Source organism: Mauremys mutica, chromosome 3 (genome assembly GCF_020497125.1).
Source record: "Mauremys mutica isolate MM-2020 ecotype Southern chromosome 3, ASM2049712v1, whole genome shotgun sequence".
Taxonomy (NCBI): Eukaryota; Metazoa; Chordata; order Testudines; family Geoemydidae; genus Mauremys; species Mauremys mutica.
In genome coordinates this window covers 55,548,840-55,564,938 of record NC_059074.1, presented here as the reverse complement: position 1 = coordinate 55,564,938, position 16,099 = coordinate 55,548,840, and the positions used below count along the sequence as shown (strand labels likewise).

The following is a 16,099-nucleotide window of genomic DNA, read 5'->3' as shown; positions in this document are numbered from 1 at the left end:
AAAACAACAACAAAATAGAAGCACAAGGAAGAACTGTGAGATTACCCTGTGTTGTCAGGCACTACTGGTGTGGTGCTCTGCTCTGTTCAATGCTGATATCAGTCAGCTGCATGCGTGTGTTCCCTCTGTGTGCTGCCACGGCTCTGGAGATTGCTGGCACAGCAGACCCCAAGAGAACCCTAATAAGACTCTAATAAGGTACGAAAGCACCCGGCCAGGTTTATTGTCAAATGAAACACAGTCTCTAGCTCCCCGGATCAGATATTTACAGTTTTGCTAGTACATATGTGCTCCCTGACAATGGACCGGCTCAGTCAGTGATGGGATTTGCCACTGCCCCCTAGGCCAGACAAAGACATCCACTCAGGGATGCATTCTTATACCCAGGTAAAAACTTGTTTTGCATCATTGAATGCACTGAGGTACAGCCCCTCTATGCATTACAGTGTTGCCTTTCTCATGGTGCAGATTGGTTTGAACAAATAAGTTTATCCATCATACTGTTTATTTATCGTATTGTCCTTTTATATTGTCTATCCATCATATTGTCTATCCATTGCATTGTTCTTTCATATTGTTTATCCATCATATTGTCCTTTTATACTGTCTTTAGACTGGGTCTGCCTGTTCCTTGTTATCTGTGTGGGTGCCATCCTGGCATACGTTCATCTTATTAGTACTTACATGTGTATATGCTCTTGCCAGCTTCTGTGAGCAGGGCCTGCCTCTGGCTCACAGCCTAACTGTGCTTTATGTTAGCAATGTCTTGACCATTACTTCAGTTCAGGCCTCAGGCCTCATACAGGGCCTCTGGTACCAAGGGTTTATGTCTCAGGGCCTCATCTTACTACACTCTGTTTTTTTTTTGTCAAAAGGTAAAAACAAGACTAGAAGAACTGAGCCTTATCTCTGCTAAATATCAGTTGAAGTAAATAGGACAGCCCTCTATTTCCAGACTCTTAGGAGGCCTATAATTCTTGTGGTTAGAGAAAAAGGCTGAGACCCAGAAGAACCCTTTAGAACTGGTTAAAATTTCAGGGCTGCCCAGACGTGGGGGGGGGCAAGTGGGGCAATTTGCCCCAGGCCCCGGGCCCCACAGGGGCCCCCACAAGAATATAGTATTCTATAATATTGCAACTTTTTTTAATGGAAGGGGCCCCCGAAATTGCTTTGCCCCAGGCCCCCCTGAATCCTCTGGGCAGCCCTGCAAAATTTTTCTGACAGAACAGTTTTCCACTGGAAAATGCTGATTCGAAGCATTTTGCTGGAGTATGTCAATTTCATCAGAATTTTGGACAGGTAAATATTGAAATGTTTAGTATTGATAAGGTCAAAACATTGTTTCTATAAAGTCAGAATTTTTCACTTAATTATAATAAGGTGGAAATGTTCAATGTCATATAAAAGTCAAAACGTTAAAGTCAAAATGAAATGTTCCAACCTCATTGAAACACATCTGGTTTCATTTCAACAAGGTCATTACTATGAGTCCAAAATGAAATATTTCAGAAATGTTGTTTCACAGTAAATTTTGACTTTACATTCTGAATTGGAACAAAAGCAAATTTTAAAATGTTAGAATTTCCTATGGCACCAAAAATCCATTTCCCAACCAGCTTTAGAACCTTGTGTTCTAAATCTTGGATGAACCACTGGATCACTGTGATATTTGGTGGCCTGGCACGTTTCTCCTCCTGTACTCACAGTGAAGTGGTTATAATAGAATTTACATTGGTGTGTCTTATTTCAAGATGTCTATCTGTTCTTTAATGTTGTCTAACTTCCTGTTAAGAATATGTAGCATCTGATATATAGTGCACTAAGCTGATTATGTCTTGCTATGGAGTAGCAGAGTAAACATGTGCATAACATCGAAATTATAATGGCACTTACTGCTGCTGCTGTAAGATCTAAATAATGTTTACATCCTTCTTTTTTGATTTATGATTAATGTGTATGTGGGAGAATTTTATATTCTAGATTTAGGCTTACTGCTACCTTGCTGCTTTCTGGAACCACAGAACTTCAGGTGCCTAAATGACAGGTGGCCATGCACAGGAAGGAGAGAAGAAAAGGGGATTTAGGAAGACAGATTTACATTAAAAAGGAACATTTACTTTTTTCTACATAGTGTACATGCTGCAAAGTATCATTCACCTAGAAAGAGATTAAAAGTATTTCATGAATACAACCCATTCTACTTTTCAGATTGGATTCCTTATATTACTTGCTGCATGACAGTGGGTAGTTTTAATGAGGTCAAAAGTCACTCAGATCAGATTTTTATATCTTCGTGCTGTTGTGATATTACACCGGGGTTCTATATTTGACAAATTTGTATTTTATGTTATATTAAGGGTACCTAGAGTGAAAGGACAGGCATTCTTATTACTCTGAATAAATCTAGAGAAATATAAGATTATACAAATGACTCCCCTGCTTTCCAAACAGACATTTTAATATCTGATTAGCTCTAATTTTGTCACACATTGGAAGGTCATTATGAGCCCAATTCTGCTTTGTTTATTCACAACTAGAGTAATGCTTTGCTCTATGTGTGCCTATGTGTGATCTATTAAGTAATGCCATTAAAATCAGTGGGCCTACTTGTGGAGGAAGATAATAGTCCATGTCACTAAGGATGGACAGAGTCTGGCCCTATGGTCCCAATCCATGTGCCTAATTTTAAGCATATGAGTAGTCCCATTGAAGTCACATGCTTAAAGTTAGGCACATGCTTACTTTTGAGATATGCAAGAGCAAGTCAGTAACTTAAAAGATAAACATTTTGCCTTTCTCTCACAGAATAGTGGGGGGCAGAGGAGAAAGCCAACTGCTCCAAATTCTACCATTAAGATAACAGATGTAATGGAAATAATAAGCATAGCATGTGGAATTTAGAATTATAATATCATTTTCTCCATTACTCAGAATAATGGAATGGATTGTAGGATGTTATCCCCAGCTCATACACTTCAATACATATGTATATTACATTTAGCTAACTAGCTATACAGGAAATCTCTCTTACTCAACGTTATCAGAGAAGATGATGATAACATTAAAAAATCATCACAAATACACAATGCTTTAGCTAAAAATCTATTGAGCCACAATCTGGCAGCTATTCAGCTGAGTAAATTTTTAGTGAAATTGCTTTTCTTGAAGCTGTTCATCTAGCATATTACCTTCCATGTTTAAATCCTGAGATATATTTGTATTATTCTTATTAAGCCTGGCCATCCTGCAGAGCTTAAGTTTCTTAAGTTTAAGAAAAAGATCTTCTAATCATATTAAGTGGTAAATAGTATAAACATTGTCCTTACTATATTTAAAAAATATTCAGAACTTAAGAAAATAAAAAATAAATCAGTTATTTTAAATATTTCATTCTTGTTTGTTGTTGCTGTGAAACTGCATTCATAGTAAGTATATTCCTTCAGTCAAATGATAGAGAACATAACATTGGCGTCTAGCATTTATCTTTCAATGGAATTCAATCAGACTAACTCATACAGAGAATGTGAAGTGATTTAAAAAAAAAAGAATTCAATGCAAATTGTATCAGTAACTCCAGGGAGGCAGTGCCAGACTAGAATCGACTGCAACATGGCACATGGTAAAGCAAAGACACAATATACCCCCGAATAACTGTGATAAGATAACAGAGAAATGGAATACATTCTACTTCTTTATTTGGCTAGAATAAACTAATATTATAATGAAACAAGAGAGTATAACTTTGGGACCTCGGTGGATTTTAGATACCCTTGTGATTGGGAATTAGAAGCATAACACTGTAGGCAATAAATTGAATTAAAATTTTTTTGAACATCTTATGTTAAAGTTTCAAGACTAAGCTCTTTTACCAATCTCTCTCACATATAGTGAATGTTTTTGTGCAATGAAAGGAGTCCACTGATAATTAGCCCTCTTTTAGTAAGTGACTTAATACTCTGCTGACCAAAATCCACAGAATGGTTCACACCCATGACAACAAACTGGGATACACAGAAATATTGCTGATATAGGGGCCAGATTCTGCCACTCTCACTCTGAAGACTGCCTTATCAATTGCTGGGTAGACACTATGGAATATAAGTAAGCATGGGCAAAGGCGAATCACTGGCTAAGACTCTATAAAATTCAAGTAAGGACAGCAGAAGCTGGCCAACAGTCTTTACATCTATTAATACATCCAAGTGTTGTCACTGTAGTACAGCTATTTTTATGGATTTCACACTATTAGTCTGAATGTTCACACACATCAGAACAGCAAGTACTTTTTGAAACTTTTTGAGGGGTGTTCAGGGAATTTCTGTGCACTGTCCCCACACCCAGCGCTAGCTCTGCAGCTCCCATTGGCCTGGTACCACAGCCAATGGGAGCTGCGGTGGCGGCGCCTGTGGGCACGGGCAGCGCGCATTGGAGCCGGACATGCCATCCACCTCAGGGAGAAAAGCAGTGCAGAACCAGAGCAGGCAGGGATCCTGCCTTAGTCCTACTGCACCGTCGATCAGGAAATGCCCAAGGTAAGTGCCTCCTGGCTGGGGCCTGCACCCCAATCCCTTACTCCAGCCTGGAGCCTCCTCCTGAACCCAAACTCTCACACAGAGCCCACACCCCGAACCTCCTGCTGCACCCCAACCCCCTGTCCCATCCCTGTTCCCACCTCCGAGTCCACCCCCCAGCTGGAGCTGCACCCTCTCCTGCACCCAATCCCCTGCCCCAGCACTGAGCACATTCCCTCACTCCAAACCCCCAGGGGCCCCACAAAATCAATAGCCCTGGGCCCACAGGAGAGTTAATCCGGCCCTGCTCGTGTGCATTAGAATTTACACCCCTGCTGGTGTAGACTAAGGTACCAGATAGACAAGCCCTGAAGAATATAGGCCTTGATTCACCAAAGCATTTAAGTATCTGCTTAGGTCCCAGTGAAGTCAATGGGATTTAATCATATGTTTAAAGGTAAATACATGCTTAAATACTTTGCTAAATATGGATGGACTTAAAGTTAAACATGTGCTAAGTGCTTTGCTGGGACCTTAGGCCTGATCTACACTGCCGCTTAAGTTGATGTAAGTTACGTCGCTCAGGGGGGTGAAAAAAATCCCCCCCGAGCGATGTAGCTTACATTGACCTAACAAGGTGTCTACACCATGCTGTGTCAGTGGGAGGTGCTCTTCTGCAGACTTAACTTCCACCTGTCAGGGAGGTGGAGTTCTGAAGTTGACGGTAGAGTGCTCTCCCATCGACTCATCGCATCTTCACCAGACCTGCTAAATCGATGCCGCTGCTTTGATCACAGTGGCGCCAATTTAGTGTAGACATTAGTCCTCTCACTGAAATAAAGGCACAGTTTTAGCACCGAAGGTCCTAGGTTCAAACCCTCCTGTCATCACAAGCAGGGTCAATTATACATGGAGGCACTGTATAATGTGTACTTCAAAGCTCTGTCAATAAACGTTAGCCATGATTATCATAATTGCTATGCTAATCCTAGACTTTTTGCTGAACTGTGTTATGGTTTTGTAATGTAGAATAATGACCATCTTGCTTCACCAGGCACTCAACCACATTTGGACCCACAGCTCTGGAAGTGAAAAAATATAACCCATTGAGCTATATACAGTCCTCTTCTCCATACTTCTTACAAATGAATATATGTATGCTAGCTGAAATCCTGTCTATCTTCTGATGGCGTGCAATGCAGTGTAACATTAAGAAACACAAAATTGAGCATAATTTCACTTACCTATAAACAATTTATGCATGTCTTGTAATTCAGTCCCTTACATTTCATTTCAACTTTGAAACCAAACCAAGTTGTCTGCAATCCATTACTTTTTTCTATGAATGATTACCATAAACTTTAGTTATGATGCTGATGAGGAAACTGAAATTGCAGAGCAAATATGCATCCTAACCTAATAATTGTAATAAATACAATATTAAAATACAATATATTTTCTGTGAAATAATAATGATTTTGTGGAACCGAGATTTACTTTTCAGATGTTAGTAAAAATAGCTAGTAATATCACTAAACAGAGAGATTGCTATTATCAAACATACGGTATTGGTATCATAATATTCCTTAACACGTTGTTTATTATATAACAACCACCTCTATAGATGCAATTTATACTTTAGTTTTCTGTTAAAACCATAAAGTTTAGTCATTGATAGATACTATAAAGGATGTTTTATAATTTTTGTTCACGGTCATAAATGTTTTGTTCATTTAGAAAAGTCTTGAAACTTGAGCGGATTAGAAAGCTCAGCAAATTCCCTTAAAAAAATCTTCTAGAGAATGCAAGAGGAAATAATAAATTTTCTATATGTTCTTTAAACTATCCTGTAGAAAACAAGAAATTTATGTCAGCTATAGAATTCTAGAGGATGGTTCAAAAATCTATTGACAGTTCAAATTTCCATAAGATTTCAGAATAATTTGATTAGATCTTTATTACATTTCCATAGACCTCTGTTACTTACCTTCCTAGTAAATTATATAGGACATATTCACAGGGCAGGTAATAGGCCTATCAGTTCTAGTTCACGGCTCCAAAAACAGGTAGCAGAGACTAACACCCTGACCTAGCCCAGGAATTAAGTACATGCATAATTTTAAACATGTGAATATTCTCATTACTTTCAATAGAGCCATTCATGTCCTTAAAATTATGCATGTGCTTACATACTTTACTAGACTGGGACATCTGGGTCCAATTCTGAACTCACATATACAAGTGTAATGCTGATCTGCTCCACTGACCTCAGTGGAGATACTCCTAATTTTACAGTGCTATAAATGAGAGCAAAGTTCTATGGGCAAAACTCCATCTTTGGATACGGGCATGTGATTCCTAGGCTACATCTACACTCCACTGGTGGCAGTGTATAGTACAAATGTAATTACAAGTCACAGTGAAAACAAGGCTGCATGTACACTGTGGTGTGTCAGCGAAAGGCTCTGTCAATGCCTTTCCACTGCCAGAATCTTTCCCTGTGGTGAGGAAGGACTCCAGTAGCAGGGAACTGCTGGAAACTTTCCCAGCTGCCTCCCCTCTGCCAGAGCCTTTCTCTGCAAAGGGGAAAACCTCCAACAGAAGGGAGCTGGCAGAGAAGCTTGCCAGAGTCTTTTTTTGGGTGGGGAAGGGCTCCAGCAGCAGGGACTGGATAGCCTTTCTCCACTGCCAGAACCTTTGCCTGCTGTGGTAAGGGCTCCAGTGCTGGAGAACTGACAGAGCCTTTCCCCACGGCTGGAATCCTACTGCCTTCCCCTGACCTTTTCCCTGCTGGTGGAGTCTTTTCCTGCAGAGAGGAAAGGCTCGGCAGCAGGGAGATAAGGGGACACTACACTGCTATAAACAGCAGTGTAACAGGAAACATGTCAACCAAACCAGCAGGGAGCCCAGGCAACCAGGCTCCCAGAAGGGAGCTTCCAGTGGAGCTCCACACACTTCCCCTTCTTAGGTTGGTGGAAGCGCTCTTGGTGATGACATGCATCACTGACCCAAGGAGGGTAGTGTGGACATGCACCACTGCAGTAATTACTAATACAGGTTGACTTACATTTCTAGTGTAGACATACCCTTAGTAAATGCATCTTGGGCATATGCCTTGATTCTAAGAACATCATTAACAACAATTTTGCTGGTGACCTAGTGGTAATTGATTAATCAATGGATGAGCTAGTTGTGGCACTTAAAATCCTGGAAAGCTCAGTGGCAAGAATTGGCCTGAATATTAATTGGGGTAAAACCGAAACTCTTCAAATCAGCAATTTCAAACACTCTGAGGGCTCCAGCATCTTAGGGAGACACAACTCAGCAGAGATTACTGGGGATTTCATTGATGGTGGGTGATGACATGGGTGGCTTTCAGAAAGAACTTAAAGCCCTCACTGCAAAAGCATCTTCAGTAATGGGGTGCCTCATCAACAACATCTTTTGCGAACCAAACACCCCAATTAGCAGAGAGATGAAGCCGAGGATACCATTTCTGAATGATAAAAAACATCAAATGGTGTGAATTTAAGTTGAATGAAGAGATCAGTGTTCTAACTAAACTGGCCCGGCTCTCTCGAACAGCCACCCAAAGTTCTTAGGTGGTATGGACTTCTGCTCTGGATGGCTACCAACTTCCCTGTGAGAATCTTCTTTGACTATGATCCAATGAAAGCAGGATGGAAAAGACCCACTAGAAGACTTAAAATACGATGGCTGGACAGGGTCAACAGACACCCGTCCTTCACAAGCACCCTACACTGTAATGTGCAGATTTGATTCAGGACAGAACATCAGAGAGTCACATAATGTCTTTGGTGGCCTCACTGTCTAAGTAACATCATGAGAACTAACCCCCCTATCTAGGTACAGTGTTTTATTCACCACAGTGTCAGAAGAGCTCTAGGTAGTGTGTTAGCAGAGATATATGCATGTACTGTGTTTTCCTACTAGTTTCAATCAAATTTCAAGACCAGTTAGTAGGCACAGATGCTGTCCCCTCAGCATGCCACAGTGATCATTAATATGTAAAATAAGGACTCTAATTGAAATTTATCTCCTATCTCTCTTAGTTAAGCTCATGAATTCACCCTTTCCATTTTTATTGGAAACACAGATGGTACAATTAAATTGTGATACATTTCTGTCCTGTCCTCATCCTTACTCCAAGAGATTAGACTGTTATCTTCTGTTCCTATATTGCACTACAAACTCACCAACAGATTAAAGTCAAGTAAGGATGTTTTGTTTCAAAATTGAAGATTATATTCCAATCTTTAAAACTCGAGAGCAAACCTGCACCAACTAACCCTTTTTTATCTACATTTCAAAATTATACCTGCCTGACATCTCAAACTCTCCCCCCCATTATTTTTAGTTTCCCAAAATATATATGTATACACAGGCAATAATTAGCAATTGTGTTCTTCACAAAATGAGGTTGATTCATCACATAGCAGCAGTAATTAAAAATTATCAGCAATGATGAAATTAATTTTCTCTTTCAGCTGTAATTCTTAGTGGGCAATGCATCTCCCTATTCAGAGAAGTGTAGGTGTTCCTGAAAGGCAGTGTGACAATAAGTGCCTGAATTATGAATTCCTCCTATATACACTGATTCATTTTATAATGATTTAAATAAAAAAGATCTTCTCTCTCTCTCTCTCTCTTTTTTTTAAAAATAGAAAGCTCCTCAATTTTCACTGGTAAAAGATGTACAGAATGTTAGTGGAATAAGTCCTTCTGCATCACAGTATAATGTTATTAGTCATCACAATCATGTTTTAAAAAATATCCTTAGTAAGGCCTGATTCCCATCCTCATCCCTGCATGTTAAGCAGTAACTTATTGCCTGATCCAAGCCTACTCAAGTGAATGGGAGTCTTTTTATTAACTTCAGTGGACTTTGGGTCAGTCCTTCTACTCCACAAGTATCTGAACACTGAAATCAGAGGGGCTACTTGCAGAGTATGTTACTCCTTAGAACTGGGGCCTTAGTTGAGCACTTTTCTGCAGGACAATAAGAAATTTCTGACTATGTAATGTGGCATTTAGAGATTAATCCATACAAAGTTCTATAAAGCTATTTATAAAGATAGTTTTATGAAGGAACAATTATCTGTTAAGTAAGGTACATGTATAGTTAACTTGGCCATGGAGAATTCATAAACACAAACATGGAAGCTTTAAATCTGGGATTGACTCACCACTCATAAAGAAGGCATTTTATTCACTAGGCTGGAAGCCAAAAATTTGTAAAAGCAGCCATTGTTTTTAAAAGCAGCTCAGCTCAAGACAACAAGAGTCTAATTTTCCTAAAGGTTGGGCACCCACTATTCCAACTTCAGTCAATGTAACGGGCAGAGCCTCAGTTGGTGTAAGCGGCTATAGTTCCAAAGAACTCAATTATATTCATTTTTGTACACTTTTCTCATTTTCAATAAGTTTTAATTTTACTTATAGAAAAATGTAGCCCTGTTCTACTGCCCTTTTGGCCAGAAGAATACCACTGAATATTATTTTACATGGACATGTAAAGAAAGATTTGTGCTATTTTTTTTTTCAAAAGTCACTACTGATTTGGGGTGTCTCAATTTTAAGATGTTCAGTTTAAGACACCTTTGTCTTGATTTTCAAAGTCTCTTCCTGAATCTTTTCAAAAGGTGGCAAAACTGGCCAGAAAGTAAAGCGCAAAAAGTGATTTAGACCCATTATCACCCCAATTTTAAAGACGAAAGAGAGGGGGAGGGAGAGACAGATCAATGATCCATTTCAATTTTAGCAACATGAAATTATCATGCTAATAGGCTATAAGTCTGTGGGTACAGTAGAGTTATGAGAAACCATTTACATTGCAGGTAAAACTGTGGGAAAATTTTGTTTTCACTTTCATTTTTTCTAAAAGAAGCTATTTTCACTTTAAGAAAAATGGCAAAATGAAACAATGCACAAATTTGAAAAAAAAAAGATTATTTGAGGTAGTAGATTTTTTTAAAAAGTATTTTTCACCATGAATATATTTTTACTGGCAGAAACACCAAAATGTTAACCTGAGTGACTTCCTGAAATTTGTAAAATCTCACAATTTGTTTTTTGCTTGCAGATATTCATAATTTGCCACACATTTAGGGTAAACGTATGAACTCCTGTCAGTGTAAATTAGAAATGGGTGAACCTGATTGGAAAAAGAAAATAGAACAAATCAGACTGGCCAAAACTCATGCCGAACCTGAACAAAACATTCAAGATAATAAATTTTTTATTTAATTGTTTCTCTGTTGCCCTCCAGACAATTGGGTATTCGGGGGCACATGGTGCTATGACAGATATATGCCATAAGGACAAATGAATATCTTCCATACTGTTATCTCATCTTTGCTGCAGAAATTGGCAGGGAAGGACCACCAAATCCTAGTAATCCTTTCCTTAACGAGTCAAGGGCGGTTTTAAGGGCAAGCAGCAGATGTGACATATTGCCTGCCAAAAAGTAACACCTATTACTAAAAAAAAAAATTACTTGATTTTTTAAAAAGTTAGTCAGTGCTCACTGAAAACCGTGTGATGCATTATGTCATTCTGTCTATCCATGTACTCATATGGCCCCAATAATGATAGTGGCATCATTAACAGATTTTAGCCTCACAACCCCCAGTGAGGTAGAGAAGTACTATTACCACCACTTTACGGATGGGGAACTGAGGCACAGAGTAGATGATGTGACTTGCCCAAGGTCATTGAATCATAGAAGATTAGGATTGGAAGAGACCTCAGGATGTCATCTAGTCCAACCCCCTGCTCAAAGCAGGGCCAACATCAACTAAATCATCGCAGCCAGGGCTTTGTCAAGCCTGATCTTAAAAACCTCTAAGGATCGAGATTCCACCACTTCCCTAGATAACCCATTCCATTGCTTCACCACACTCCTAGTGAAATAGTGTTTCCTAATATCCAACCTAGACCTCTCTCCCACTGCAACTTGAGACCATTGCTCCATGTTTGGTCATCTGCCACCACTGAGAACAGCCAAGCGCCATCCTCTTTGGAACCTCCCTTAGGTAGTTGAAGGCTCTATCAAATCCCCCCCCCCACTCTTCTCTTTCACAGATTAAATAAGCCCAATTCCCTCAGCCTCTCCTCATAAATCATGTACCACAGCTCTCTACTCATTTTTGTTTCCCTCTGCTGGACTTTCTCCAATTTGTCCTCATCCTTTCTGTAGTGGGGGGACCAAAACTGGATGTAATACTCCAGATGTGGCCTCACCAGTGCTGAATAGAGGGGAATAATCACTTCCTTTGATTTCCTGGCAATGCTCCTACTAATGCAACCCAATATGACATTAGTCTTCTTGGCAACAAGGCACACTGTTGAATTATATCCATCTTCTTGCCCACTGTAATCCCCAGGTCCTTTTCTGCAGATCTGTCGCTTAGCCAGTCAGTCCCCAGCCTGTAGCAGAGCATGGAATTCTTTCATACTAAGTGCAGGACTCTGCACTTGTCCTTGTTGAACCACATCAGATTTCTTTTCGCCCAGTCCTCCAACTTGTCTAGGTTACTCTGGACCCTGCCCCAACCCTCCAGTGTATTTACCTCTCCCCCAAGCTTAGTGTCATCCGCAAACTCGCTGAGGGTGCAATCCATCCCATCATCCAGCTCATTAATGAAGATGTTGAACAAAACTGACTCCAGGACAGACTCCTGTGGCACTGCACTAAAAACCGGCTGCCAACTAGACATTGAGCCATTGATCACTACCTGTTGAGTCCGACGATCTAGCCAGTTTTCTATCCACCTTATAGTCCATTCATCCAATCCCATACTTTTTTAACTTGCTGGCATACAGGGCATACAGGGAGTCTTTGCCTGGAATTGAACCTAGGTGTCCTGAATCCAAATCCAAGTCACTGGTCTAATCCAGTATGGCAATCCCTATGCGGACCAATTTTCAGACCACTGATACTGTATCTGTGAATGGCACTGGCACCTAACAGTGAGAAGGGTGCCCTGATTGTAGCAGTAGGTTATATTGCACACAGCTTGTTATCTGTTGCACATGGTGAAGGATGTGAGGTGATAGATGGGTGGTTGACTGGTTCCTCTCCTCCCTGTGTCTTCGATGAATATGGATCCAATGTACTGCATGCAGTTTGTGACAGCAGTTCCTTAAATCTGTCTTTGCTCATGTGAAAGAATTTGGTGGCAAGGAGAGGATTTCTTTTTCAAAAGCTTTCAGACAGTGGACCAATTCAACTCAGAATTTCAATCAAACATACTTTGTATGTTTTCACATGCTTTGATGTGAAAAACATTCAGCATCCCAAACTTTTATGGAAGGCCAAAACTGGAATGAAATGCAGAGGTCAAAATGGTCACACTAATTCCAGAGAAAAAAATAAATGTCCACTTCATACATTCTGCTGTTGATGCTATTCAGTTAATCATCTGGGAAAGTGGAGACACTGAAGGAATAGCCCAACCTCTAAAGAACCCCATTCTAAATCAGCATAATAAAGGTACTGCATATTTTGGAAGTGTCAGCCAAAATGAATGCTGCACCACTCTCAGAAATTGTATTTTAACATATATAATTCATGCTATGATCCTTCATGTAGTTAGTTGTACCTGTCTTAATGTTATACAAAAACAATAACTAGATGCAGATAGACAGACAGCAAGCCTGTCAGCCTGATAGACAGATAAAAGGAAAGCCTTCTAAAAAGTTATCTAGATAAAAAAAAGTTATATAATTCTATTCCATAGCTAGGAATGAAATAAAACATAATTTCTCCAAACAATTAGACATACCACATATAAAACCACATAATAAGAATAGTAGAAGAAAGTTGCACCATAAAATTGCAGCAAGAATGCAGAGCCAGACCTGATCAGACAGCTCACCGTATAGATTCAGGGGCTTCTCCATGAATGTATGAAAAAAGAGCTATCAATCATTGAACAATAGCCTGTGCAGAATGTTTAAAATCCAGGAAGAGAAAGTTTCACTCACTTCTGGAGCATTTATTAAACTGAGAGCATCACCAGAGAAACATATAATTTACCACATATGGAATTGTAGTGCATTGAGATTAAGATCTGGGCGACTTGCCAGGAAGATGGCTAAAAAAATTCAGCAGTTATAGCTACCTGATGCAGATGCTAAATGCAACATTTACCGTATCTGAAAAACACTTACTTTAAAGCACCTTTTTTTTTCCTGTTGTGGAACGGTGATTAGCTAAGCATCTTTTACTACATGCTGACTACTTTCTTGTTGGATTGATCCCCAAAGTGCTTGTGAAATTTGGGTTGTGAAGAATTTAGCCATTTTTGAAGGATGTGAGCACAACAAAGCTCCACATGATTTTCAACACTAGATCAAACCATTAATCCATTATATTTGGTCTCCTGTTTCTGCAATAGCAAATTCCTGATGCTTTAGAGGAAAGTGAACACAAAACAAAACAAGCCAACAACCCAAGGCACCCATAATTGTATAATGTTGTATATATTTATTTATTTAGATTTATAAATGATAAGAATCTGTCCAGTCTGCTGGGAGCTTTTGCATTAATTTAAAACTCACAATATTAGAATACAAATTCCATAATATAATCAAATAGACTCAAATAAAATGCCCCAAACACAAGTAATTACCAGGCCAACAGAAAGTCTTCATGAATCATAAAATGCCCTCACAGTTAATACTAAGTCCCTAGATCCCTACCTTTTCCAATAATGACTGGGGGGAAATGTTTTGGGGAACTATAGAGCAAATGAATGCTTTTCAGACCTCTGGTAAGTGATCGGTTTACATGCAGAAGCAAGACAAAAAGCACCATCTCATAAAAGAGTGTGCGTATACATGTGTACCAGATGGTGGTGAAATCCATGTGATAAATTGCAGAGCCATATAAATTGCACTTATCATGACTCTTTGATGGTCCCACCTACTCACTGATGACTAATATATCTCCCACGGTATTCCCAATATTTCAAACCTTTCAGCAGCTTCAGCTTCCTCAGTCGCATGGCTCTCTCTCAATTAATCAATTCCCTTTCATTGCAGGGGCTCAAGGACTGGTGCACCTCAGTCCCTTTTATTCCCTGCATGTGGCACATAACAGGCTAATCTAATGTAGTCTGCAATACTTTGGTCTAATTTCGGTTGTTGGGTTTAGTGTGTGGGCATTTGGTGCTGTTGGTGGCTTGTGATATACAGGAGGTCAGATTAGATGATCTGGTGATCCCTTCAGGCCTTAAACTCTATGATAGTTGTTGGTGAGATATTCTGCTAATTCAGGATTAGTAATAGAAAAACAAGCAAACTGTCTTTCAAATCTGCATTACAATGTGACTGCAGAGTATAGAAAGGAAATAATTTCACTCTGTGGATTGCACATTTTCCATGCCCTCATAATGACCACTGTTGACTGTTTGGCAAGTTAAATATTTTTACGTGTTTTGGAATATTTAATCCATAGTAATAGAAGCAAACATCTGTCACTTACATTCTCGAATCATCCCACAGCACACAATAGGGATTCAATGTGCCCTAAAAGCAAACAAACAATACCATTAGTTACTGGTGTATGTAACAAATAAAGTGCTCAATCCCGCAGTCCTAGTTCAGGGCCTGATCCTAAAAGATCACCCTCAGTTTGAAGAGATTTGAAATCAATGGGAATGAAAAACAAATTGAAGTCTGTGGGAGTTGAGGGCACTTAGCACTTCACAGAGCGCACTGAGCACCTTGCAGTATTGAATCTATCGTCCCTACTCAGGAAACAGTCCTGTAGATGTCTCCATGAAGCCACTTGGAATTTTGACTAGGAAAGGACTGTGGTATTCGGTCCAAATGTGCCAGTTACCTACACGTGGAGCCTGCCCAGTTCATATTATTTAAGTAATTTCAATTTTCCCCCTGTATTCCACTCCAAAAAGAATGAATAAAAGACTCTCAAACTGCTGCCCAATCAACTAATGGATTAGTTATTCTCAATAGGCAGAATTTTAGGACTTGTCTGCACCCAAAGACGGTATTAATTTACCAAAATCAGCGGAGCAATTTATGTAAGCTAACTTATTAAGGAGGGCTTTAAACTGGGTTCGCTGGGGGATGGTGACTTAAGCCCAGAGTTAGGGGAAGTGGGATACTGGGAGGAAATACAAGGAGGAGGGTGCAACAGGAGAGGCCTCCTGATGCATACTGAGAAAGTAGGGCAATTGGCTAGTTATGTTAGGTGCCTGTACACGAATGCAAGAAGCCTGGAAAACAAGCAGGACTAACTGGAAGTTCTGACAAAGTCAAGGAACTATGATGTGATTGGAATAACAGAGACTTAGTGAGGTAGCTCACATGGCTGGAGCATTGCCATGGATGGGTATAAACTGTTCAGGAAGTATAGGCGCGGGAGAAAAGGTGGAGGAGTTGCACTGTATGTAAGACAGGCAACACAAATTATTAGGAGGCTGGGGCAGATGACTTATGAGGAGAGACTGAGGGAACTGGGCTTATTTAGTCTGGAGAAGAGTGAGGGGGGATTTGATAGCAGCCTTCAACTCCCTGAAGTGGGTTCCAAAGAGGAT

The 16,099-nt window shown here is 39.8% G+C and overlaps 1 protein-coding gene across 1 annotated transcript in view; it reads right to left on the bottom strand.

Annotated features, from left to right (window-relative positions):
- Positions 1–16,099, bottom strand: part of ADGRB3 (adhesion G protein-coupled receptor B3) — a 646,981-nt gene that overhangs the window by 206,897 nt on the left and 423,985 nt on the right. Inside the window, exon 17 of the mRNA XM_045011262.1 lies at positions 15,022–15,065. Within this exon, the coding sequence (XP_044867197.1) occupies positions 15,022–15,065 (44 nt within the window). The remainder of the gene's footprint in view (positions 1–15,021; positions 15,066–16,099) is intronic.